This window comes from Lepisosteus platostomus, chromosome 11 (assembly GCF_059453375.1).
Source record: "Lepisosteus platostomus isolate fLepPlt1 chromosome 11, fLepPlt1.hap1, whole genome shotgun sequence".
In the NCBI taxonomy this organism is placed as follows: Eukaryota; Metazoa; Chordata; class Actinopteri; order Semionotiformes; family Lepisosteidae; genus Lepisosteus; species Lepisosteus platostomus.
The window spans coordinates 32,224,857-32,249,867 of NC_142621.1; the positions used below are offsets into that span (position 1 = coordinate 32,224,857).

A 25,011-nucleotide genomic window follows, 5' to 3' on the forward strand; every position below is an offset into this window, starting at 1 on the left:
GCGTGAAACGTCTCTGCCTGCAGCGCGACACTTTCTCCCCGAGGAGCTACCCCCTTCGTCCTCGCTCTGTGCCTCCGGAGGGTGGCTCACCTGGCAGGAGTAGCCCTTGGGGTTGTGGATCTCCACGCAGGTGGCGCCGTTCTGGCAGGGGTTCGAGGTGCACTCCTGCACGTCCACCTCGCAGTAGCTGCCCGTGTAGCCGGCCTGGCACTGGCAGTGGTGGGTGTTGCCCGTGGTCATGCACTTCCCCTGGTTCTTGCACACGCTGCTGACCGCCACACCTACGGACAGGGGGCGAGGACGAGGAGGATGAGCGATCCGGGTCTCCCCCGCCCCGATCTGGAACGTCACTCTGCGTCAACAAGACGATCTGTACAGGAGGGCTACTTAAACCCCGAACGGGAGAGATCTAGTCTATTCACTCATCACTTTCCTCAGCGAGACCACGGAGGAGAAATGTAAAGACCAGCAGAGGTACCGGGATACAGTTTATCAGTCACAGATGGAGAACTCAAATCACGAGAAGTCATTGTAACATGGCGCAATGGCGCATGGCCTCACGGGGAATATCGCATTACGTTGGGTCACCCGTACCAAACAACGATACTGCCACAAAGGAGAGAATCCAGACGTTTTCTTGACCCGAAGGGGATGTCATTCCGCGACACAGTTCTGTGGAGACTCGACTGGCATACTTAAAATTCTCCAAGGTCAAACCAGCTCAGGGGGACCCTCCCAAGGTCAGCGGCAATACAAGGTCCCCGAGATACAAGCCACATTTAAACTGAGGGGACACTCAAAACATCAGGTGGGACGGACGCTCCTTCACGCAGAGGAATATAAAAGATCTGGAACCGACGCCTTCATCCTGCGTCCGAAACTGAATCTGTGGGAACCTCTGTGAGAGAACTTGATGCAAATGAGCAAGATGGGCCACGGGGTGTCTCTCAGCTGTGACCTTTCCTACGCTCTTATGTGCAAACCGTTCTGCAGTGGGAAGTCTCCCTTCCACCTCCTGTAACAAGGGGCTCTGACAGGCAGGGGTGGCAGAGAAACCAGGGTCGGGGACCTCACCTCTGCTCTTGGCCACGTCTTCGCAGGACATCATGGGCACGTCGCAGTAGGACCCAGTCCAGCCCACGGGACACCTGCAGCTCCAGTCGGTGCCCTTCTGCACACAGGTGCCCCCGTGATTGCACTTGGGGTCTTTACACAGGTCCATGAGAGTCTGCGGAAAAGGAGAGGTGATATTAACAGACAATGAAGCACAGGAGCAGCCCGCCCTCTTCAAAACCATAGCCAGAAATAAAAATGACATGTTTGCTGTTCACTCAGCAGTTCAACAGACATATAAATGCAAATGCTATTTGACTGAATCCCACTGCAGGAGCTTGTTCCAAGATGCCCAAGAGGAGAAGTGCTGGCCTAAATTCCAAAGTGGGCGTGAGGCGTTCAGATCAAAGGCACTGTTGCCATAGTACCTGGAACAGTGTGCTGTACACACACAGAAGGCACGGAAGACCCACAGAGCTCCTTCAACACCGCGTTCTGTTGCTGAACGAGCCGCCTTTCATCAACAAGTTGATGATCAGTCCTTTTCCATTTCACATAATTAAACATATCATATGTTTAGCATGCGTCATGACGTGAATGACTTCAGCTACAACTTAAAAAGACTTTAAATGATTTAGAGAACAACTGAACTGAAAAACACAAAAAGTAATAAATAAACAGTGCACATTCATTAGAATTTTAGGAAAGGGGCCAACAATTTTAATTATGTGGCTTTCAGAGCACCTTCAACTGCAAACAAGCACTTCAGAAGAAATGCAGTGCAACATTAATTCTCAGCTTAAGCAGCTCTAGTTCACTGGGTTGTTGTCACCCTGCAGTATCCCACCTCAGGCATTCTTTTCCTGCACATCCAGCTGTCCAGACTAACTCTCAGTAGGCCCCTGTCTGAACGTTCAGATTGACAAATTCTGAACTCACCCAGGGAATACAAGAGCCCACATGCTGTACATAAAAGTTATTCTGCTTTCCTGGAAGCAGAGTCAGTATTAAATATTAGGACAAATGCAATATGACAGTGAATAAACAAGAGGGTTAAGCATGACAGCATATGTCATCAACACAAAAGTCCAGGATAGCCCTTTCCTTTCATTCAAATTTAGAAATGAGGCGATAATGTGACCCTCTAACAGAAACTGGAGTTGGGGTGCCTGTTGGGCCGAGTCCAGTAACTACACAGGCACACAGACTCTGACAGGAGGGGGGTCTGGGAGCGGGCGGCAGGTGTTCACCCCTGACCTGGCAGTTCTTGCCGGTATAGCCCACCGGACAGGAGCATCGATAGGACCCCAGGCCGTCCGTGCAGGTGCCTCCATTCCGACAGGGGTGCGAGTCGCACTCGTTGATCTTGTACTGGCAGAAGGTTCCGGAGAAACCGGGTCGGCATCTGCAGGTGAAGCTGTTGATGCCGTCGATGCAGGTGCCATTGTTGAGACAGGAGCTGCCAAAGAGAGAGACAGACCAGGTCACACAACACAGAAAGATACAGGGATCTGAAGAGTCACATAGAGACACAGACTGGGTCACAGAGCACTGACAGACACAGGGATCTGAAGAGTCACACACACTGAGAGACACAGACTGGGTCCCAGAGCACCGACAGACACAGGGATCTGAAGAGTCACACACACTGAGAGACACAGACTGGGTCACAGAGCACTGACAGACACAGGGATCTGAAGAGTCACAAAGAGACACAGACTGGGTCACAGAGCACCAACAGACACAGGGATCTGAAGAGTCACACACACTGAGAGACACAGACTGGGTCACAGAGCACCGACAGACACAGGGATCTGAAGAGTCACACACACTGAGAGACACAGACTGGGTCACAGAGCACCGACAGACACAGGGATATGAAGAGTCACACACACTGAGAGACACAGACTGGGTCCCAGAGCACCGAAAGACACAGGGATCTGAAGAGTCACACACACTGAGAGACACTGACTGGGTCACAGAGCACCAACAGACACAGGGATCTGAAGAGTCACACACACTGAGAGACACAGACTGGGTCACAGAGCACCGACAGACACAGGGATCTGAAGAGTCACACACACTGAGAGACACAGACTGGGTCACAGAGCACCGACAGACACAGGGATCTGAAGAGTCACACACACTGAGAGACACAGACTGGGTCACAGAGCACCGACAGACAGGGATCTGAAGAGTCACACACACTGAGAGACACAGACTGGGTCACAGAGCACCGACAGACATAGGGATCTGAAGAGTCACATAGAGACACAGAGACCTGGTCACAGAGCACTTACAGAAACACAGATCTGAAGAGTCACACACACACACAGAGACCTGGTCACACTGTACTGACAGAAACACAGATCTGAAGAGTCACACACACACACAGAGACCTGGTCACAGAGCACTTACAGAAACACAGATCTGAAGAGTCACTCACACACACACACACACACACACACACACACACACACACATACACAGACCTGGTTACAGAGCACTTACAGAAACACAGATCTGAAGAGTCACACACACACACAGAGACCTGGTCACACTGTACTGACAGAAACACAGATCTGAGGAGTCACACACACACAGCGAGACCTGGTCACAGAGCACTGACAGGAATGTAAGACGTTTAAATATGACCTGGTTCAGGCACGGCTTCAGAGGAAACGCATTTGCACTACAGACGCCAGTCCCCTACCTCAATGTGCACTCAGGGATGTTGTTCTCGCAGTGGATGCCATTGAACCCGGGCACACACTTGCACACGTAGCTGTTGACGTAGTCTTTGCACGTGGCGCCGTTCCGACAGGGGTTGCTGGCACACTCGTCCACTTCCGCCTGGCAGCGGTCGCCGTGGAAACCCGGCAGGCAGCTGCAGGAGAAGCTGTTGACCTTGTCGATACAGGAGCCTCCGTTCTGACAGGGGCCTGGGAAAAAAAGGACACACGCATCAGCACACGGGATCCTGGGGGAGCGCGGCTCTCACTCTGGTGTCCGGTGTAGGTGCACGACAGCTGCAGCGGTCAAGCAAGGCAGGATGGGAGTGGACGCTCTGGTCACCTCAGTCACAGAAAAGATAGCCGGCAGGTGCCGGGGGTCTGTGGCTGAGGATCTGCGCCTGTGGCTGGAAGGCTGCCGGTTTGGATCCCACGGCTGGCAGAGGAATCCTACTCCGCTGGGCCCCTGAGCAAGGCCCTTCACCCCAACTGCTCCAGGGGTGCCGTATAAAAAGCTCTGACCCCCAGCTTCTCTCCCCGTCTGTGTGTCTCATGGAAAGCCAGTTGGGGTATGCGAAAAGACAAATTCCTAATGCAAGAAATTGTATATGGCCAATAAAGTGATCTTATTTTATCTATCTTATCTCTTAGCCAGATTCTCTGAAATAGCGGCACAGCCATCACCTGTTAGGCAGGCTGCTGAGGGCGACAGCGACCTTGACCGCACCCCCAGAGGCAGCCTTGGGCAGAACGGGTTATGCCTCAGCTAGAGAACGCCAAGGGGCTGGCTGTGTCTAACTGCACGAGTGTGAGAAGCGCCTCAGAGCAAGGGCTTGACACAGGGCAGAAACTGGGACGTGTTTCAGAAGCAGCACATGGAGCCAAGGACCTGCAATGGCAGGGGTCTGTGGGAGGGGGCGCTGATTTGAGTTTGCCCAACAGGAGACGTTGTGCTTAAAGAGGAACTTTCACTCTTCTTACAGAGTTTACAGAGTTTACAGAGTTTCCGTCTCATTCTGGCGCTTCGCAGTTTAACGGCGCAGTCCTCCGTGACTGGGCTCCCATAACCTGACCCATTGTAGGTCAGGAGCGTACATTCTGCCTGTAGGGTACAATCTTTTCATCTGATTGCCTTTTTTTTTATTCTCGGGCTATAATGTAATCACACCATAATCAGAACTGCTCATATGTGGTGTTGACCATGAAAGGGCAAAGAGTTGGGTACAGACGGGTTTGACCGGCTGTGTGTGGACGGGCACTCACTGGGCGTGCAGTCGTCAATGTTGGTCTCGCAGTTGGGCCCGCTGTAGCCCTGCCGGCACTGGCACTGGTAGCTGCCCAGAGTGTTCTTGCACTGGGCGCCGTTCTGGCAGGGCCTTGAGACGCACTCGTTGACATCCTGCGTGCACTGCTGACCTGCAAACACCCACAGACGCGCAACAGCACGTGAGCAGACCCCTCGCCGCCATTTCCTGTGTCCACACACACACCTCGTCACAGTTCTTACAGGCCCCTCACAGGCGCAAAGACGTGTCTGCAGGACCTCGCCCTCTTCCGTCTCGTTCGCACGCACGCACACACTTCGTCGCAGTTCTTACGGGCCCCTCACAGGCGCAAAGACGTGTCTGTAGGACCACGCCCTCTTCTGTCTTGTTCTCACACACGCACACACTTCGTCGCAGTTCATACGGGCCCCTCACAGGCACAAAGACGTGTCTGTAGGACCGAGCCCTCTTCCGTCTCGTCCACACACACGCACGCACACACACGCACGCCAAGACGTTCATCATACCCACCTTGCCAGCCGCTGCCACACAGGCAGGTGTAGCTGGTATAGTCGGCAGACTCCTGGCAGATCCCTGCATTTGCGCAGGGCTGCGATGCACAAGGTGCCAAGATCACCTCACAGTTCCCACCTGGGCAAAGAGCAACAACAAGGGTTACACTGCTGCACTCACGCCCCCTTAGACCCCGAGACGACTACAACTACACAACCGTCAGCTCAGCACAGTCACAGGATCCGTTTTCCAGGAGAGCGTAAAGGAATGCAATTGAGACACTTTCAAAAGTGAAGGGTACCGCTGTAGGTCCCACAGTAAAAGAACACACATCAAGAAAAAAAACAACAATCAGGTTGGAAGCTTGGCTAGGAATCTCGCTGCACGGCAGTTCCTGACAGTCTAAACTCTGATTTGCTTTTCCCTGCGCGAGCCGAGCCCGAGTAGGACACACAAGGTGCAGAATGGGCCCGGAGCGTGGCGTTACTCTACCTGTGTAGGGCAGGGCGCAGAGGCAGGTGTAGCTGCTCACTCCGTCCACGCAGGTGCCCTGGTTCAGACAGGGGTTGGACGCGCACTCGTTGATGTTGACCTCACAGTTTGACCCTGGTGGGGGGGGAGGGGGGGGGGGGGAAGGTCAGACAGTGCTCTGGAGGGTGGGCGGAACGGGGGAGAGAGAAAAGCGACGCTACAGAACAGGGAGAGACGAGGGGGGTCTTTTCCCGGCCTAGTTCTTTTCTCATGACCCGGTTCGGGGCGCACAAGCGTGAACTCTCACTGCTCCGAGTATGAGGGAACACCCTCCCAATGCGGGGTGCGCCCCCATCCGAAACAAGACGTTTTTCAGGCTTCGCGTTTGTCAGAATGAACCAAATCTGGAGATCAACCGACCTCTGAGCCGGACCAACCGCTCCGAACAAACTCGAGAACGGGAATGACTGTAGCTGTAGTGAGTGGTATTGCTAAAGAAGACAGGGAAGAAGGGAGGTGGTCTGTTTAAAACAGACTGAGGATGAGGGCTCTACATAGTAAAGGGGGACGTGGCTCTGTTCTTTTAAGTGCAAAAGGAAAGATACGTATGGGGATTTCTGGTAAAGAGGAATTATATATGTCAGCTGTTAACATTCCACACTTGCGCGATTGTCCTGTGTCCCTTGCGCGTTTTGGAAATACTGAATTTTTCCGGTGGTGCCAATAAAGCCAATTTGAATTTCAGGGAGGGGAAAAAAAAAGAGATCAAGGAAGAGGGTAAAGAAACAGGAAGAAGCACAGAAAAGGAGATAGAAGGAGTCTCACAGACCTTTGAAGCCACGTCTGCAGGTGCAGGTGTAGCCATTAGTGAGGTCTGTGCAGGTCCCCCCATTCTGACACGGGTTTGACTCGCACTCGTCCTGATCCAGCTCACAATTCTTCCCTGTCCAGCCTGGATCACACTGACAGCTGTACCTGAGAGACAGAGAGAGAGGTCATCTGCAGCACTGGACAATGACACAGAGGTCATCTGCACCACTGGACATTGAGAGAGAGGTCATCTGCACCACTGGACAATGACACAGAGGTCATCTGCACCACTGGACCATGAGAGAGAGGTCATCTACAGCACTGGACTATGAAAGAGAGGACATCTGAAGCACTAGACAATGAAAGAGAGGACATCTGAAGCACTGGACAATGAAAGAGAGGACATCTACAGCACTGGACCATGAGAGAGAGGACATCTGAAGCACTGGACAACGAGACAGAGGTAATCTACAGCACTGGACAACGACAGACCTAAGGACAGCACAACACAACACACATTAAAGTTAAATCGCTGCACAAGCCAGACAACACTACTTTACCCACTGGGACGCACAGACACAAACGCAACACAAACTGGAAAGCCCTGAAAGCCAATACACACTAGCTGAGTGTCTGACCAGGGTAAGAGACAACAGGGAGAAAACCTGTACCGTATCCGTTTTGCCAGCACTGTAAGTCACTGGTCATGAATCTGAATGTGTTCCGCAGAGAAGCTGTGTGAAAAGAGTCAGAGAAGGAGGGAGAGAGAAGGTGCGTGCTAGGTGAAAGGCACTGACCCCTCCAAGTCGTCCCGACACTCCCCGTGCACGCAGGGGGCACTCAGACACTCGTCCTGCCCGGCGTGGCACAGCAAGCCATGCGTGCCCTCGGGACACTCGCAGTGGAAGCTGTTATTGCCGTTCACGCACGTGCCCCCATTCTGGCACGGGTTCGAGAGGCACTCGTCTATATCAGTTTTGCACTCGGGGCCTGTGGACAGAAGAAGGGCACACATCAGTACTGAGTGTTCAGCACTTGAAGCCAGGCTGGATACAGGAGCTACCTGCTTTCAGACACAAGGCGGTTAACAGGTCAAGAGCACTCGGACACACGAGGCAGAACTGCGACCCTTGGTGCCGTGAGATCACCAGGCCCATGCAGCTCTGTTAAATCACTGCATGTCCCCTCCTACAACTACGTGAGAATGGGGCTCAGCCAATCACCCTCGCGTTCAAGCGGCTTCAGTAAAAATAATACTGCAAGATGTTTTTCAGCACCGCGGAAATCTCACCCTGGCTTTGGAAATCAGTCCTGTAAGGAAAGAATTAAGTTCAAGATAAAACAGCGCCGCCGAAAACAAAGATCTCAAGAGGACTGTTATTGTAACAGTTGGCCGATATTGACCTCAACAGATGAGCTTGTGTCCAGAATAAAACCGAATGTGCTTGTTCACCTGCTTTATTCTTGTTCCAGAACTGCTCCGTCTGTCCTCTTAGGCTCCTAAAAGAGCTTGCAGGCCAGCCAGAGTGTTGAAATTGATATGGAAGGGCTACGATCACCTGTTAAGATTCTCCATTCTACAGTGTGAAAGGGTGCAAAAGGCTGGGCTTTGCCACACACTCAGTTTGATCGGGACTGCTTTTTTACCCATTGTGGTCTAATCCTGTCTGATCCTGAACCTCCAGTCCTGCTGCTTTCTACTGCTATGATCCAAGGCGCCAGCAGGGGGCGGCAGTGGAGGCCCATGAGGCCTGCTGTTGGCACAGTCCAAGGCTGGAAGCAGGGCTGTTAAATGCAACTGTCTGGCTGTATTTGAGGGGGTCCTTCAGTAGGAACGTGGAGGGGGAGAAACACTCTTGGGTGACGGGACGGAAAATGTTATTTTATTTGCGAGAAAAAGCCAAATGTATTTACAGATAAAAATGAAAACCTGCTGAGGGCCCCACAGAGGTACACAGGGGTGAGACAAGTATTGTCTGCTATACCGGAGAGGAGAGACATACCAGTGAAGCCAGGAGCGCAGACGCAGTCGTAGGAGTTGATCCCGTCCTGACACACTCCGAACTGGCAGGGGTTACTCGCGCAGTCGTCAATGTTGATCTCACAGTTGGGCCCTGAGAAAACACCAGAACAGGTTTCCTTTATTTTTTACACAGAACGCAAACTCTCTGGGATTCAGGATCCTCCATGGGACTTGGGAACTGGGAACAGGACGAAAGCCAGGAGCTGCAGCCCAGGTAAAACTACTGTGCTCCTCGAGCCAGTGAAACTCAGAAGCCCCTTCCAGCGGGGGTAAATAATTACTTCGGCACCAGTCTCCGACTCCTCTAAGTCACGGGGCGATGTCCCAAAAAGGCCAGATCTTTTCATTTTCTCCAACATTGAATCAACACGTCGCATCACGGCCTTAATGATGAAAAACACCGACAACTCTACAGCTGAATGTCCCCAGGGTTCAACATGGGATTGTACTTAAAAACACAAGCAAATTCTTTTGAATTTATTCACGAAAAAGCGCACTGTTGTGCCAGGCTTAGGTGAAGATGAAGTAGAAATTTTAGAACTAAATAATAAAAATACTTTTAATAAAGTTATGCAGCACAACAGAAAATCTACGGGGTGCTAGTTTGAGAGTCACTGAAGGCATTTCGATTTCTTTCTATCTGATCTCTTGTCGCAACACAACTGTCTTTTTTTTTTGCAAAGATGGCTCTGCTGTCAGCCTTGACACTTCCTGCTTCGAGATCTGCGCTCTGATTAGCTGAGAGAATACCCAGGCCTTCGCCTTGGCGAGCCCTGCAGCTGCAGGAAGCGCACAGAAGGCCCCCCTTATCCCTTATCCCCTTTATGCCCCCCCCAGGCGCCTCGTGCTGGAGGTGTACCGGGCACAGACCGCGGGGCAGAGACTCCAGGACAGTCCCGGGAATACCTGGGAATCCCCCAGGAGGAGCTGGAGACTGCTGAAGACTGGTCTACTCTGTTAACTCAGCAGGAGCAGGCAATTAGAAATCGAGGACGACGAGGGCGAGTTGAATTAATTCGGTGAGGCAACTCCTACAAAAGCAAGAGCTGTCGAGGGCGCAACAGTAGAGACTTCCACAATTAAGAGAGAAAGAAAAGAGGACAGGGGCACAACGGGGTAAATGAGACACGCTGCACTGCACAGAAAGGCCACCGGGTGGCAGCATGCGCATACAGAAAAGTGTGGAGAGCCCCCTGGAAGCAGTTCCCAGTTGGCTGGAGCACTTCGTATTTGTATTTTACCACCTCAAAAAAAACGACAGGGCGCCAGGAGCGGGGAGGAGGGGGCAGCGCGGCGGCGGAGGACCCCAGGGGCAGCTCACCATCTGTGCCCAGCGGACAGATGCACAGGTACATGTTGACCCGGTCCACGCAGCGGCCGCTGTTCTGGCAGGGGTTGCTCTGGCACTCGTTGATCTGCTCGCTGCAGATGGGCCCGGTGTAGCCCGGGTTGCACACGCAGGTGTAGGTGGCGATGCCGTCCACGCAGTGGCCGTGGTGGCAGGGGTCGGGCTTGCACTCGTCCACGTTCTGCTCGCACAGCAGTCCAGTGAACCCTGCAGAGAGACCGATGGGGAGGGGGGAGGGTGAGAGAGGGGGCGCGGCTGGGAGGAGGGGAGGACCGGGCCGGCGCTGGGGCAGGTCGGAGCCGGACAGCGGGGCTGAGTGAGCGGGGTCAGCCGGCCAGGGCCACACCCGGAGGAGCGGAGCAGAGCCAGGGGCCGCAGCAAGAGCGGGACGCGGCTCTTCCCGCAGTCCCGGGGTTTTCTTTTTCCGCTCAACGCGTCCGGGGAAAACAGCGGCTATGCATCCGCGGACAAGCAGCGGCTGATTGCTGTCCTTGTCACCATCACGCGCCTGCTGTGTCGCACAAGGGACAACAGGCTAAGCCCCTAAGAGGTTTAGCACGCTGGTGGATACGTGAACAGCTCAAAAGATCAGACCACTTGTACCGCTGTCCTTTAGCAGACTGAGCAGAACACAAAGAATGAGCCGAGGGGAGGAGAAACCCACGCTGGGAAGGAAGAAGAAAGCTCACCTCCAGGGCTGTGGAGACTTGCACAGGTGAGCATGAGGACAGCTCCCTAACAGACTGAAGCCGGGAGGCCACCCAGGAGGTTGTACACCATGAGTCAAGCCCTAGCCCTACCTGCTGTACTGACACAACACTGTGCCTAGTGACCACCACGGCTACCAAGCCGAGCAGCAGGCAGCCATTCGAGGGGCCAGCACAGCCTTCTCCTCAGTCCAAAGCAGAACTGCTAACAGCCTCGGGCACTCCCCTGTGGCACAGTTACGTCCCTCTGAATTCCACCCAGCGACCAACGAGGTTCAGGAAAAGAGAACCCAGCCGAGTGCTGAGTGGGTGGCTGTTCTGTGCACCAGCACCTCAACTTTTCTCCTGCTGCGCTTGCCTTTGCTGTTAACCAAAGGGCCTGTGTCTGCAAGCATGTGTAAGTACTGTAGTGGGGAGAGGAAACAGAAAAGGGAGAGAAGAGCTGAAGGACAAGTCCGTGTTCTACTGCAGGGGTCTCCGGCCCTGCTCCTGAAGAGCTTCAGTCCAGCAGGCTTAGTGGGTCACCATTAAATCACCAGGTGTCATTCATACGTATAGCATCTAAAAAACACTGTCAACCAGACCGGGCGGACCAAATGGCCTCTTCTTATGTGTGGATTTGTCCGTCTGCTCTTTGTGAACAGCACAAAACCTCCAACAAAGAGCTCACAGACAGAAGTTGGACCACTGCTGTTGTCACAGCCACTTGCGTGTTTCAAATACCCGAAGATCCGAGTTCCAGATATCCGAACGAGGAAGTCTGCAGCCATGGAAAGCCGCTATCTCACGAGTGACTTGTGAAAGGGATTGCTTCTCGCCCGGCTGTTGGTTTGCGGAACAAGTCCGCGACGGACCACCACCCCCTCCAGGGAGGATCCTGCCTCACGCCTGCTGCTGGCTGGGATAGGCTCCGGCTCCCTGCGGTGGCTGAGGCGGTTGGAAAATGGATGGATCTGAAGTTTGAAAGTGATCTATGCTGTGTGTGCACAGTTCCTATGTAAAGTCACACATTACCTCTTAAGGGAATTTCCCCCAAATCGTCAATGTTAATAATCCCTTACACAAGAAACGTGTCACTGCTGTAGATTACTGTAGAGCAGAAAATGCCGGAGTTTAGTCATAAGCTTTGTGAAAAGCTAGGTGTTTTTGGCACCTTAACACTATTTTAAGGCTTCCAGTAAAACACCTGGTCAGCTTGTTTTGCTCTGGGCCAGCAGTTCCAATGTTCAGCTCAGCCTTTCAACTCAACCGGCAGTCCGCAGGAATACAGCATCCTTCCAAGGAATCCAGATCATGCTTTTGCAGCGGAACATTTTTTTTAAAAGCCTTTTCCATTCAAATATTTTAAAACGGTCAATATCTTCAAATAGAGGAGTTATTCAAATGTAGTCCTAATCATTCACATGCTCTCCTTGTTGTATACAGCTAAAGGTTTCATACATTTTAACATTAAGAATGATTAATAGTTTTGTACCAAAAACAATTGCTGCATTAATCAGTTCTACCTCTGCTGCCTGCAATAGATGCGGCTTGTAATGGCATTCAAATATTGTTTCCTTGGATTAAGCCTAAGTCTTGCATGAAAACGTTGTTCCTTGTGCGCATTACCCGCAAATTCAATCCATATAAAAAGAACATACAGCTCAAGTCAAAAGAAACATGCCAAAGTCATCCACAGAACAATAATGGAGCTAGATCGACTGCACACTCTTTAAAAACTGAACTGGAGTAAAGATAATCACAGTGTGAATATCCCCCCGAGAGTGAGACATTACCTGCTGCTGTTATCTTCACCTGTTTTTTCCACGTTTTTAAAAACAGAGCGGATAAAGATATTTCAACTCAATCGCGGGCACAAGATTTTACAAAGGAGGACAAGGACTCAGACTGTAAACAGCCTGAATGGAAAAATCTTAATCTTAACTGAAAGTGAGCACACAGCCCTGATGCCTGGAAGCTCCATCTTAGCAGCAGATAACACAAAGGTCTCTTTTTTTTAAACGATGAGCCAAAAAAACCTCTCTGTGTTGCCGTTGTGATACCTTCATGGAGCCAAGTACCTGCTTTATCTGCTTTGTTAAGACCTTCGTTTGTGTTTGTTTTTAAAGAGGAGAAATCTCTCACTTGACCTCAGATCTGTGACTATCCAGTTGGGTTCTAGAAATCACTGTACATACAATTTCTGATGCTCCTGTGGAGGAATTCACCCACTATCTACTTCATTGTGCCCACCCAAACCGGAATGGCAAAATTCCCCCTGCCCACCCAAACTGGAATGGCCAATTCCATGTACCTTCACAAGCTGGAATGGCCAATTCCATGTACCTTCACAAACTGGAATGGCCAATTCTCTCTGGCCACCCAAACTGGAATGGCCAATTCCATGTACCTTCACAAACTGGAATGGCCAATTCTGCTCGAGGCAGCACCACCCGTAAAAGCACAGGGCTCCTCAGGTCCATTAAGAATCAATTTACTACAAGTTATGTAGAGTTGCAATAAATGATCCATAAATGCACACGGGTGATCATACTAACTGTAACTTTAAGATGACTGAATATCTCGAGGCCCTTTAATTACGAGTTTGTGATCAATCTCAATTAAAAGCAAACTCACAATTAAAAGGACATCCGTGAAACCTTCGACTGCACAATTAAATCTAAAGCCTGACCCCAAGAACGCCCGCCATAGTATCACCAAAAAGCCAAAAGGACAGAGTCACATTCGCCAGCTGAAACTAAGGCCTGTAATTGTTATGATTTGGAAAACACACCACCAGTTTCATTTTGTTACAGTACCCACATCTGTTTTCTTAATTTCCCGCAAATTTAAATAGGACGCACTGTACTTTTCTTATGTACTTCTTTTTTGGTCTAAATATGAAATATGATATCCATTTTGGAATCTTCATTGAGGTTGTGTTGTTGTTGGGGTCCCTGTTTACTCTATATATGCCTTTAAAAAGGAATACAGAAGACCATGAGCGGCGGTTAAGTAGCGTAAACCTGCCTAGGAGACACACCATGTACTGAGCTTGAGTTAATAACTGTGAGAGGGTGAGCGTTTGCACGCTGAATGGGTGTCTGTGTTCTGTTAATACACTGTGTGTGTGTGGTTCGCACGCGCGCGTGTGTGGAAGTGCTGTTGCGTGCGGGTAGTGGCGCCTTTGAATAAATCTGTGCCACAGGGGATACTTGGATTATGTTTGAGAAGCTGATGAACATCAGAATCAGCCACAGTTGTTGAAATATCTATCCGCTGAAGGGGCAGAGCCATCAGTGGATGCTGTCCGGGAACACAGCAGCCAATCAGCACAAGGCAGGCATGACAGTGTGACTAACCACCCCCGCCACAGTCACAGCCCCACACAGACCGGGGAGCACGAGTCCTGTTACAGGCACAAGGCACTCTGCTCCTCTGTGTTCTCAAGATCTCAGACGGGGAGCTCGACGGCTACATCTCTTCCTCAAGGCTGCATTTCAAAGTCTCTCACATGGGTCTGTGCATGTGTGACTCTTCCTGCCTTGTGTCTCTGTACACCAGCACACGTGTTAAACGCTAAATCATGTGGGACACCTCTGCCCACATTTCTGCACCAGTAACCAGAGACCTTTACTACTACGAATAATAATGTATGACCGTGTAGATTCCAAAGCCTCTAAAGCACTCTAATGCTTGTAAAATTCGATGACTTCATTCATCGGAGCCAAGACTATTCAGAAGTTGCGCTCCTCACCTGCCGTTCCCACTCCCACTCAGGACCAGGGGTCTGCTGTACTAACAGGATCTCATCCTGGATCCAGGCTACTGTCCTGATCTTAACTTGAGTTTGTTGGATCGGGCTCAGAATCTGACCCTGCTCTCAGGCAGGATCACAGCTTGATCGGCGTGGCTTTAAGAAGCGCTGAACACTGCGGTGCTTCTGACAAATTAGGGTGCTGGCAAAGATTTTGAAGACCATAATTAGGACAGAAAGGCCCTATCTTTCAGTGTTTCGATATTTATGACAGTGCATGTTTCACTGCACATGTACACAATGACATTAATAATTCTATAACTGGATTATAATGAGGGTGGCACAATGGTGCACTGGTGAGCAATGCCTGTTCTCGCTGTTGAATCGCACTGATCTTGCTCGGAAAGTACCACCCCCACCCCCATGCCTTCGGCGTGCCTGATCACTTGTTGTTTTAGACCAGCAGCTAGAGGAATGTGGGGCTGGAATAGGAGCTAGGAGACTTAACCATCTAGCTCAGCCCAGTGTCAGTGATTATGGCACCACCTACACAAAGCAGCCATTGAGAATGGGGAACACAAGCATTCAATTTAAGTACTAAAAATTGAATATAAGCATTCAGAATCATCAAAAGTAATCAAACTGACTAAGTCAACCCAGTGCACTTCATCAGAACAGACCAGGGCACACAAACCAGAGGGCACTGGTAGAAGCTACGTTGAAGCTGAAGCTGAGAACAAGATACACTTCTTTACCCAAAGAGTTTTGAGGACATGGACCAACTACCCAACATGGTGTTGAAGCCGATACCCTGGCTTCTTACAAGAAATGGCTGGATAAGACTCTCCCAATGGCCACAAGACCACCCAGGCTAGATGGACTGACTTTCCCTCTGAAACCTGTCTTGTGTTCTTGGGAAGACACTGTGTCTGTGCTGCCCAATAAGGAGCTATTGGCCCCTGCTTAGTCCACCCTAAGTAATATACACATGCTGAGGTCTCAGCCTTCCTGTGCATACATCTTATTACACGCGTGTGCCAGCACACACAGGCGGTCATGTGCGTGTGATGGTGTGTGTCATACCTTCAGCACAGTTGCATTCGTAGCCATTGGGCCGGTCGATACACTTGGCTCCGTTATGGCAAGGAGTGCTGGCACATTCATCATTGTCCACCTGGCACATCTCCCCACTGAACCCTGAGAGAGAGAGAGAGGGGGAGGAAGTGGGTGAGCAGTCTGTTGTGCTGGGGCTGGAGTCTCAGTAAGTCGGGAGATGGCGGAACAGAGAGAGAGGTGGAGGAAGAAGACGACAGGGGCGGACCTGCCGGGCAGTGGCAGATGAAGTGGTTGATCCGGTCCTGGCAGCGCCCGTTGTTCAGGCAGGGGCTGCTGGCGCACTCGTTAATGTCCGTCTCGCAGTGAAGACCCGTATAGCCTGGGGAGACAGACAGACACAGGGATCTCACAGTGAAAGTTTAAAAAAAAAAAACATTATACACCAATGAATTGAAAACGACCTATTAGCATTCATGCCGAGAACTAGGAGACCACATGACAAGAGGCTTCTGCAGCTTTTTTCCAAGGTCTATACCACTAAAACCAGGAGAACGTTGTGTCACCTCGGTCCTGCTCCCTCGCAGTGGACACGTTACTATAGGACCTCAGTACAACTAGCAATCGAGTTTTCCTGCTTCATAAATGATTAGCCAGTGGCTATAAAAGTCCCTGCATTTAATTATCATTGAGGCTTATTGGCCGCATGGCTTAATCCAGGATGCGCTGGGACAAGGCCTCAAGGTGGAGAGGACACGACGAGCCTGTCCCCCGGACCGCAGGGACCCCCCGCCCTCTCGCCGTACCCGGCATGCAGATGCAGGTGTAGGCCCCGATCTGGTCCAGGCAGGTGGCGTCGTTCTGGCAGGGCGAGGAGTGGCACTCGTTGACGTCGCTCTCGCAGCGCGGGCCCTCGTAGCCGCTGGCGCACTCGCAGGCGAAGGAGCCGTCCGTGTTCACGCAGCGGCCGCCGTGCTCGCAAGGGTTGGGGCCTGGCACGGGGGGGGGGGAGAGAAAGAGAGAGAGCACAGTCAGCGCGGGCGGTTTCAACAACGGGGGCGGGCGCGAGGGCGCGTCCTCACCGATGGAGCACTCGTCGATGTCTTCGTTGCAGGAGTTGCCCTTATAGCCTGGGGGGCACGTGCAGGCGAACTTGCCGTTCAGGGGGTTGGTGTCGCACACGGAGCCCTGGCGGCAGGGGTTGCTGATGCACGCGTCATCCAGGTGGCACAGCAGACCTGCCGACGCAGCGACAGCAACATGAGTCACCTGACAGCCGCCCCTTACGAGGCGAATCTGAATTTGCTCCTTCAGGGTTCCGAGTAAAACAGTTTCACAATTGCCATTAAAACCTGTTGATGGCCATTTGGAATCCTGTGCCTTTTTGATGACATTTTCTTTTCATTTTTACCACACGTACCTACCTTAAATATAAATTTCACCTTGCATTCAAACAAATCCACATACTGCTTTTAAAGCACCACAATGTGGTTTTTACAGCTGTTGTGTATTGTCAAGGAGCATAGGTACACTAGTGTAGCACTCCTGCACAAGGAAGAAAATGATGAGCCTTAGTTCCACATACTGTACATCCCCTGATAGAAGGACATATACCTTACTTCTCTAGCTTCTGGGTGTTCCACTGCCCAGATCTCGATCACCGGGGGGCAAGAAGCACAGGCCAGATGTACCCAAATCCATTCTTGAGAAATCACTATCAAGTACGAGCTAATGGCTCGTTCATTTTGAAAAAATCACTGCATTTAAAACGTGACGTCTTCCGAGACCGGTGTCTACGGTAGTGTATTGCAGGACATCCTGGCAGATTCTTTTCCGCACAGATATGTATGCAGCCTTTGGGGTAATCCCAAGGATATCTTAAAGAAGCGGTTCGAAACATTAGAAAAACATGACATACCCCATTCTGGCACTGAATACGTTTGGTCACATCAGGAACTAGTGAAGACTGTGAATTGGGTCTTAAAGGCAAGTGTGCCGTTGTCAAATAAATGCTGATGACGCACAACACTACGCTTCACCAGGATATCCGGCCCACGATCCCCCTCAGAAACAGGCAAGCATGGAAGTCACTACCGGAACCCCGCAAGGGGAAACGGGAAATGGGAAACGAGGCTGGCACCTGTTTTTCCGGGGGGACATTTGCAGTAGAAGGAGGCCACACGGTCGATGCAGGTGGAGCCCGGGGTGCAGGGCGCCGCGGCGCAGTCGTCGATGTTCTCGCTGCAGTCCTGCCCGCTCCAGCCGTTGACGCACACGCAGTTGTACGACCCCGGCACGTTGCTGCACGTGCCCCCGTTCTGGCAGGCGTTGGGCTGCAGCCGGCACTCGTCCACGTCCTCCGTGCAGAACTGGCCTGGGGGAGGAGGGGCAGGGAGACCGTGAGGCGGAGAGGCAGGGGTGAAAAGGCACTAGACTAGGAGAGAGACGAGGAGAAACGCAGCAAGACCAGCAGGGGCGGAGACGGACGTGTGGGGGAGAGAGAGAACCGACTGCGGAAGGGGGAAGAGAACGAGACTCTGGTTACATTTTGTAAGAGGTGGGGAAGGTATGTGCCCCTGGCCTCCGAGAAAATAGCTCTCGTGAGGGGGTCACAAACAGTCCTGTGGCTCCACCCCAAAAGCCTGAAACTTCAAACCCTTGAAAACAACTGCAGGACGACGCACATTTGCACGTAGTTAACCATTTTCATTAAAGGATCTGCCTTATCAAAACTGGTGGAACTGTTCTGCCCTTAGCTGGTTTAAATAATTGAGTACGTCGTTATATAGATTTAAATGAGCTTTTTATGCTGGTTTGAATAAGGGTTCCTGCTGAAGGCAATGATTTAAAACGGGAGTTTCTTTACCAAAATGATCCCTTCTTTCCCATCCCCCACCTTGTCTGGAGACTTGCGTATGTGCCAGTGATACAGAAAGATTTGGTCAGGCGAGAGGGCACACTGCCAGCACTCCTGAGAGATCCACTGACACAGCACTTTGAATGCAGTCCCAGTCACGTTGTGTATAGCACGCTGTCTGCTTACCACAGCCAACTCTCCCTATCTCCTATTTCTCCTCTGCCTTCTCTGTCCTCAATGCACAACTCTCCTTCATTATCTCTCTTCCCCTTTCTGCTTCTTGTCTCTCTATCCCCAACAGGTAAATGAGCAAGCCTGGCCTGGCTGTCCACCCCTCTACCTCAACCAGACAAACGCTCACCTGGCTATCTACCTCAACCAGACAAACGCTCACCTGGCTATCTACCGCTACCAGACACATGCTCACCTGGCTGTCTACCCCTCTACCTCCCCAGGCACACACTCACCTGGCTTTCAACCCCCACCAGGCACATGCTCACCTGGCTGTCTACCCCTCTACCTCCCCAGGCACACGCTCACCTGGCTGTCTACCCCTCTACCTCCCCAGGCACACGCTCACCTGGCTGTCTACCCCCACCAGACACATGCTCACCTGGCTGTCTACCCCTCTACCTCCCCAGGCACACGCTCACCTGGCTGTCTACCCCCACCAGACACATGCTCACCTGGCTGTCTACCCCTCTACCTCCCCAGGCACACGCTCACCTGGCTGTCTACCCCTCTACCTCCACCAGACACACACTCATCTGGCTGTCTACCTACACAAGGCACACACCCGCCTGCCTCTCTACCCTCACCACACACACTTACCTGTCCACTCTGGTGGACACTGGCAGTTGTAGGTGTTGACTCCATCCATGCAAGTGCCTCCATTCTGGCAGTGGTGATTGGGACAGTCATCGATGTTGTTCTCACAATTCGTCCCATTGAAGCCTGAAAACATGGAAACAGAGATAGGGAAAAGGAGAAAGAGGGGGAGACAGACATAAAGAATACAAAAAAGAGAGCAATAGGTGACTATGAAATGCCTGTTCTCAGTCCAACAATAACAGGAGGCTTCAGTGTTGAAAGGGACATTATGATTGTTTTCAAATACAACAGCAGACGTGAGGTAGGTGGAAAGGCATTCTCCTTCCCTGTGTTTATGCGTATCACAATGAAAATAAAACTCTTGCTTTCTAAACTCCTACGTTAGTTTGGTCTGAAGCAGGAGTACTGCTGTGTTCAGGTGTTAAACTATGTCTCCCTCCTGTGTAACCACTGCTCTCAGTCTTATCCCTTCCATCCAGTATCTGCACCTGCACCCATCAACCTCCAGAGACACGCCTTCCTCTATCATTTAATCCCTCTCACAGAATGTCAGGAACTGGAGAACACTGATTTTTGATCAGGGCATAGGTTGTTCCCTCTGTGGAACTGGGAACTAAATTCTGTAAGGGTTACAGGTGGATGAATAGCAAATACAGCCTCCTTTCTCTGAACTAAACATAAGAACAGTGACAAACAAGAGGAGACATTTACTAAACCCCTAACCTGTGTTGTAGTTAGTAGCTAATTCATTCTCATCAAGCTGTTTCTTGAAAAAAGCCAGGGTAAAGGCTTAAACAGCCTGGCTGTGTGGCTTGTTCCAGACACCCTCAAGCTCTTGAAGTTTCACTGGGAGGAAATCCCACAGCCTTAACTCAATCAGTTCTTCACCAGAGCCTGAACTGCAGCCAAACAAACTGACCCAACCAGTCTGGATTCCTCTGCACTGACACACAACAGGCCAGGAAGTGGCTTGGGATTCTGCAACTTCTCTATCGCACCATCTGTCTGTTTCCCTCACGACGTCTGGTCCCACCACCTCTCTGAGTAGCACGCCTCTCCTTTTTCTCAATCGCCCCTTCCTCCTTTGGCTTTCTGTGCTGTATCTGCACTCGTCCTCACTCTCTCGTTCGCCGCCCTGCTACATCCCTCTCGCCTTTGTGCATTTTTATTTTTCATTCCGCCGACGTCTCTCATCACACAGCCCAACGACAACGTGCAGAAGAAGCTAACGTCTAAAACCTTTTTAAGGCAAGCTACATAATGGCTTGTTACGTGGAGCGGTGGCACTGTGGCTAAAGATCTGCTCCTGTGGCTGGAAGGCTGCCGGTTCGTATCTCGCGGCCGGCGGAGGAATCCTACTCTGTTGGGCCCCTGAGCAAGGCCCTTAACCCCAACTGCTCCAGGGGTGCCGTATAAATGGCTGACCCTCACTCTGACCCCAAGCTTCTCTCCCCGTCTGTGTGTCTCATGGAAAGCAGGCTGGGGTATGCGTAAAGACAAATTCCTAAAGCAAGAAATTGTATATGACCAATAAAGTATCTTATCTTATAAAATAAGCAATAGACTTCTCTCACTGCCTTGACCCCTCAGCATGGCTTCCAATTCTATCTCCTTCTTCCCTGTTCGGCTGGCTGTGACGGGTCTTGCCAGGGAAAGGCGATCTACACCGCAGGAGCTGACTAACCGACTGACCGATGGGCCGGCGACAGCCCCTCACCTGGAAGGCAGTGGCACTCGTAGGAGCGGTCCGAGGTCTGCCGGCAGGTTCCCCCGTTGAGGCACGGCGAGGGGCTGCAGGGCTGGTACGCGCTCTCGCAGTTGCGGCCGATGTGGCCCGCCTGGCACTGGCAGCGGTACGACCCGGGCGTGTTGAAGCAGACGCCCTTGTTGCGGCAGGGCATCGAGGTGGCGCACTCGTCGATGTCATTCCGGCAGGTGGCGCCCGCGTAGCCGGGCGGGCAGGCGCAAGAGAAACGAGACCCGGGGAGCGTGGAGCACGCGCCGCCGTTGTCGCAGGGGCTGGAGGCGCAGGAGTCTACCTGCTCGCAGTCCTGACCTGGGGGGTTCGGGGAGAGGGCAGAGAGGTGCAGGCTTGTAACCCGTCGACTCCTGTACCCTGGACTAGTGCTGGGCGATAATTCAATCACGATACTTATCGCGATATAATTTTCCTCGATGTAATTTTAGCAAAAGTTCGATAAATGTTCGATATATACGTTTATGCTTTGCGCATGATATGCACATGCGCACAAAATACTGCGCGAGTGCGCATGAGTGTTGCAGACCGGGCAGCTAACATGGTGTTGTTTACCCACACGGTGGTGGCTGACAGGATTGTAGTTAGAGTGGAGAAATGAGCGACACTGAAGCAAATGGAGATAAAATGGGTAATTTGGAGATATTTTGGCTTTTTACGATCAGACATAAAACAGAGCAGTTTAAACTTTGCCGTCTGTCTGAGCCATCTTCCATGTGTGTTTTATCACACTGCAGTATTTCATTTTTCTATTAAGATATTTATTTTGTAAATTTTTCTTGTGTCTATTTTGACATAAAGAAGACTTGAATACTCTCTACCTCAGATTTGTTTAATGTTTCTGCTGTTTGGCAAGTGTTTGTTGTGTTCTTAAAATAAAGAGTTGTTAAATTTACCAATTAACTTTCCCTCAGGAGAAAAAATCTGCCTTTAAGCTTGAAAGAAATAATGATTTTACATTTACCGTGATAATTATCGATATCGACTGATATCAACATTTTTAGCGTGATAATGTTTTTGGCCATATCGCCCAGCCCTACCCTGGACCATGCATGCTCATGTGCACTGAGAACAGAGACAATCCTACACGACGCAAAATGCAACAACGAACTTGGTGCTCAGCTGTGCGGTAGAAACTGATGTCTTACCAGTCCAGCCCACGGGACACAGGCACTGGTATTTGTCCAGTGTCAGCAGGCGGCACTCGCCGTTGTTCTGGCAGGTGTTGTTGGGGTGACATGGCGTTCGGAGGGCCGTCTCGCACTGGCTGCCCGTGTATCCCAGGGGGCAAATGCAGCTGGTCTCCACCAGCACCCCCTTCAGCGTGGCGCTGCAGTTACCCCCGTTCTGACAGGAGTCCTGGCGGCAGGGGTTTCTGTGCTGGCAGTACTCCCCCAGGAAGCCGGAGACACAACTGCGGGTACAGAAACGCACGGGCACGCGTCAGACATCGGGGCGGAGGAAAAGCTTTTCCCTGCCCTCGCTGACAGCGGCCGCCACCCCTAGGGAGGGGTGCACAGCCAGACGGAGACTAAACATTGTGTTACCGTGCGTGTTCTGCGTTTCACGGCCTGTCACGTGCACAGGCCCACCACACTGCTAACAGATCCCCCGTTGCAGACAAACGAGCAGGCCCTGAAAGCGAAGGACTGCTATGGACGTGCTGCCTGCAGCTTTTCAAATATGCTAACTTGCACTGCGGACTTGAGGAAGTCATTTTTCAGATGTGTTAAAACTGCTGGCTACAGAAGTGTCAATCTAATAAGTTAACTCGTGAAACTGCACACTGCCGTAAGAACAGTGCAATAACATGAGTCGAGTTATCTAAAAGATGTCAACACAATGCGCTGTGGATCTGAAGTAAGCAGGGCAGTGCAAGCACACAGGTACCTCACGCTGCGAAGTGAACGATATTTCATACAGGAATCATATTATACGAAGGAAAGAAGACAAGAAGAAAGAAACATGACACCTCCAGTTTAGAAAGGTCACCTAACGAGCAAAAAACACCACGGAACTTGCCAGGCTGCTCAACATTATCATGTACAAGTGTGACAGGAACTACCGGGAAGCTAATCTCTTTCATTCAGATTGCGAAACTAAACTAACTCTTTGGCATGCATCAAACTAGTCAATTATGGACTCCAGCTGTTTACTTGAGCCCAAAACAGGAAAAAAAAACACATTCTCAACACACGCAAGAGCTGGTAACACTTACAAAAGTGTCAATCTTTTGGGGTTTTGTGGGGGGTGATATGTGACATCTCTAGAAACAGCACGAGTAAATGTTTGTTTACGGCAAAGCCTGAGTTTCTATTATTCATTTCAGATATTCTATGCTACAACAACTTCTCATCGAGTACAATTCTCAATTGAATGTACTGACCATTCTAGAAAGGTTGATTTGATGACTGATTCATCAGAGAACATCAAAGGCATTTGTCCCGAGTTCCAGAAGCGCTTGCCTACACAAAGGGTTGTGTGGGTATGGAACAAGCCGCCCAGCCTTGTTGCTGAAGCTAATACCTTGGTTGCCTTAGAGCTGTTTCAGGTGCCTGGATCAATTAATGACTGATTATCTATAGGGCTAGGTGGGTCAAAGGGCCTCCTTTTGTTCTTGTTGTCAAGCATTCTAACTTATTTTACGGTCTTAAACGTGGCTGTTAGCCCGCCCGCAGGATTGATGGTTTTTAAATCCAGATCACACTTTCACAGCGGCCCTGGTTGTCACTGTGTCAGCAAAGCACAGCACTGCACTGGCCGCAGCCAGGACATGACTGGGGTGCAGGCTTTCAGAAGCCGGTCTTCTAATCTCGAAAGACAGACGACACCAAAAATAAACCGAGCTGAAGCCTGCAGGCAGACGGAGCAGTCAGCTGAGGGAGAATCACCTGCACCTCCAGGAAACACTGAGCCGGACAAGCACTAAAATAAACGCCAGGAACTCGAAAAAGACATCTTTACTGTAGCGTATGAAAGCCTTTTATTTGGCAACCAGAATATTGTGCGATTCGAGTATATTGTGTGACTTGAGATTTAAGGGCTGCCTTAGTTCTGGGTCTGGGAGACAACAGCAGATCAGACAACAGACAACAGCAGATCAGCAGCACCAGGAGGAGTGTTCACTGTACGTACAGTGTATGTTCTTCTAAAGAGGAGCGCAAGGAGTCAGGAATCTTCTGGCTGGTAGCTCTAAGGAAGTGAACTGGAGAGATAGGGAAGTTCCTATCGCTAGGTGAGACACCGGACCCCTTGCATTCTGAGTTTATGGAATATTGTGGAAAAACGAGGAGAATATTCAATTGTTCCAACCCGACCGATTGCTACATTCAACTCATATGAATCGTAGGACAAGACTGTCAGGAGAGCCAAAGGAAACGCTGACTATCTGTTGGCGATCACGTCGGACTTTTTTGGGAACTTTTCGACCGCTGTAAGGTTTTTTGTGTATTGCAAAACTGCATTGAACTTCTCATGGTGGACTATTGTGCAAGAAGGGCAAATAAAGTCCCACAGCCCTGTTTGTTGGACATTACCCTTGCCTCAGCTCTCCCAGCCTGTCTTTTATTAGCCAGTCTAGAGCGCGGGACGCAGTCTGGAGACCACACGGTCAGGACTGCAGGTGTGGGCGCCGCAGGGGGAGCCTAGGCCGACATCTGACGGGGAAGGGCCTGGAACTCTTGGTGTCAAGAGATCAGAGCTTTTATTGGGTGAAAACCAGCAAGGCCAGAGTTCCCCTCGAACCCCGGCTAACCCTGCATGGCACAGACATCAGGCTGATCTCACTTCCTTCCCTGCCCTTTCACAAACAACAGGAAATGCGACTCTGACGGCAGCCACATGCCCCTGTCTCTGT

At 51.1% G+C, this 25,011-nt stretch overlaps 1 protein-coding gene across 1 annotated transcript in view; it reads right to left on the reverse strand.

Moving 5' to 3' along the window:
• The window catches only part of notch2 (notch receptor 2), an 83,743-nt gene that overhangs the window by 25,545 nt on the left and 33,187 nt on the right, over positions 1-25,011 (reverse strand). Inside the window, exons 3-21 of the mRNA XM_088599176.1 lie at positions 22,304-22,569; positions 21,117-21,455; positions 19,400-19,522; positions 17,852-18,085; positions 16,794-16,949; positions 16,518-16,703; positions 15,980-16,093; positions 15,742-15,855; positions 10,189-10,422; positions 8,848-8,958; positions 7,642-7,834; positions 6,864-7,009; positions 6,056-6,169; positions 5,582-5,701; positions 5,049-5,201; positions 3,767-3,995; positions 2,311-2,512; positions 1,075-1,228; positions 91-281 (exon numbers count right to left, since the gene is read on the reverse strand). Coding sequence (XP_088455302.1) covers positions 91-281; positions 1,075-1,228; positions 2,311-2,512; positions 3,767-3,995; positions 5,049-5,201; positions 5,582-5,701; positions 6,056-6,169; positions 6,864-7,009; positions 7,642-7,834; positions 8,848-8,958; positions 10,189-10,422; positions 15,742-15,855; positions 15,980-16,093; positions 16,518-16,703; positions 16,794-16,949; positions 17,852-18,085; positions 19,400-19,522; positions 21,117-21,455; positions 22,304-22,569 — 3,379 coding nt within the window. The remainder of the gene's footprint in view (positions 1-90; positions 282-1,074; positions 1,229-2,310; positions 2,513-3,766; positions 3,996-5,048; positions 5,202-5,581; positions 5,702-6,055; positions 6,170-6,863; positions 7,010-7,641; positions 7,835-8,847; positions 8,959-10,188; positions 10,423-15,741; positions 15,856-15,979; positions 16,094-16,517; positions 16,704-16,793; positions 16,950-17,851; positions 18,086-19,399; positions 19,523-21,116; positions 21,456-22,303; positions 22,570-25,011) is intronic.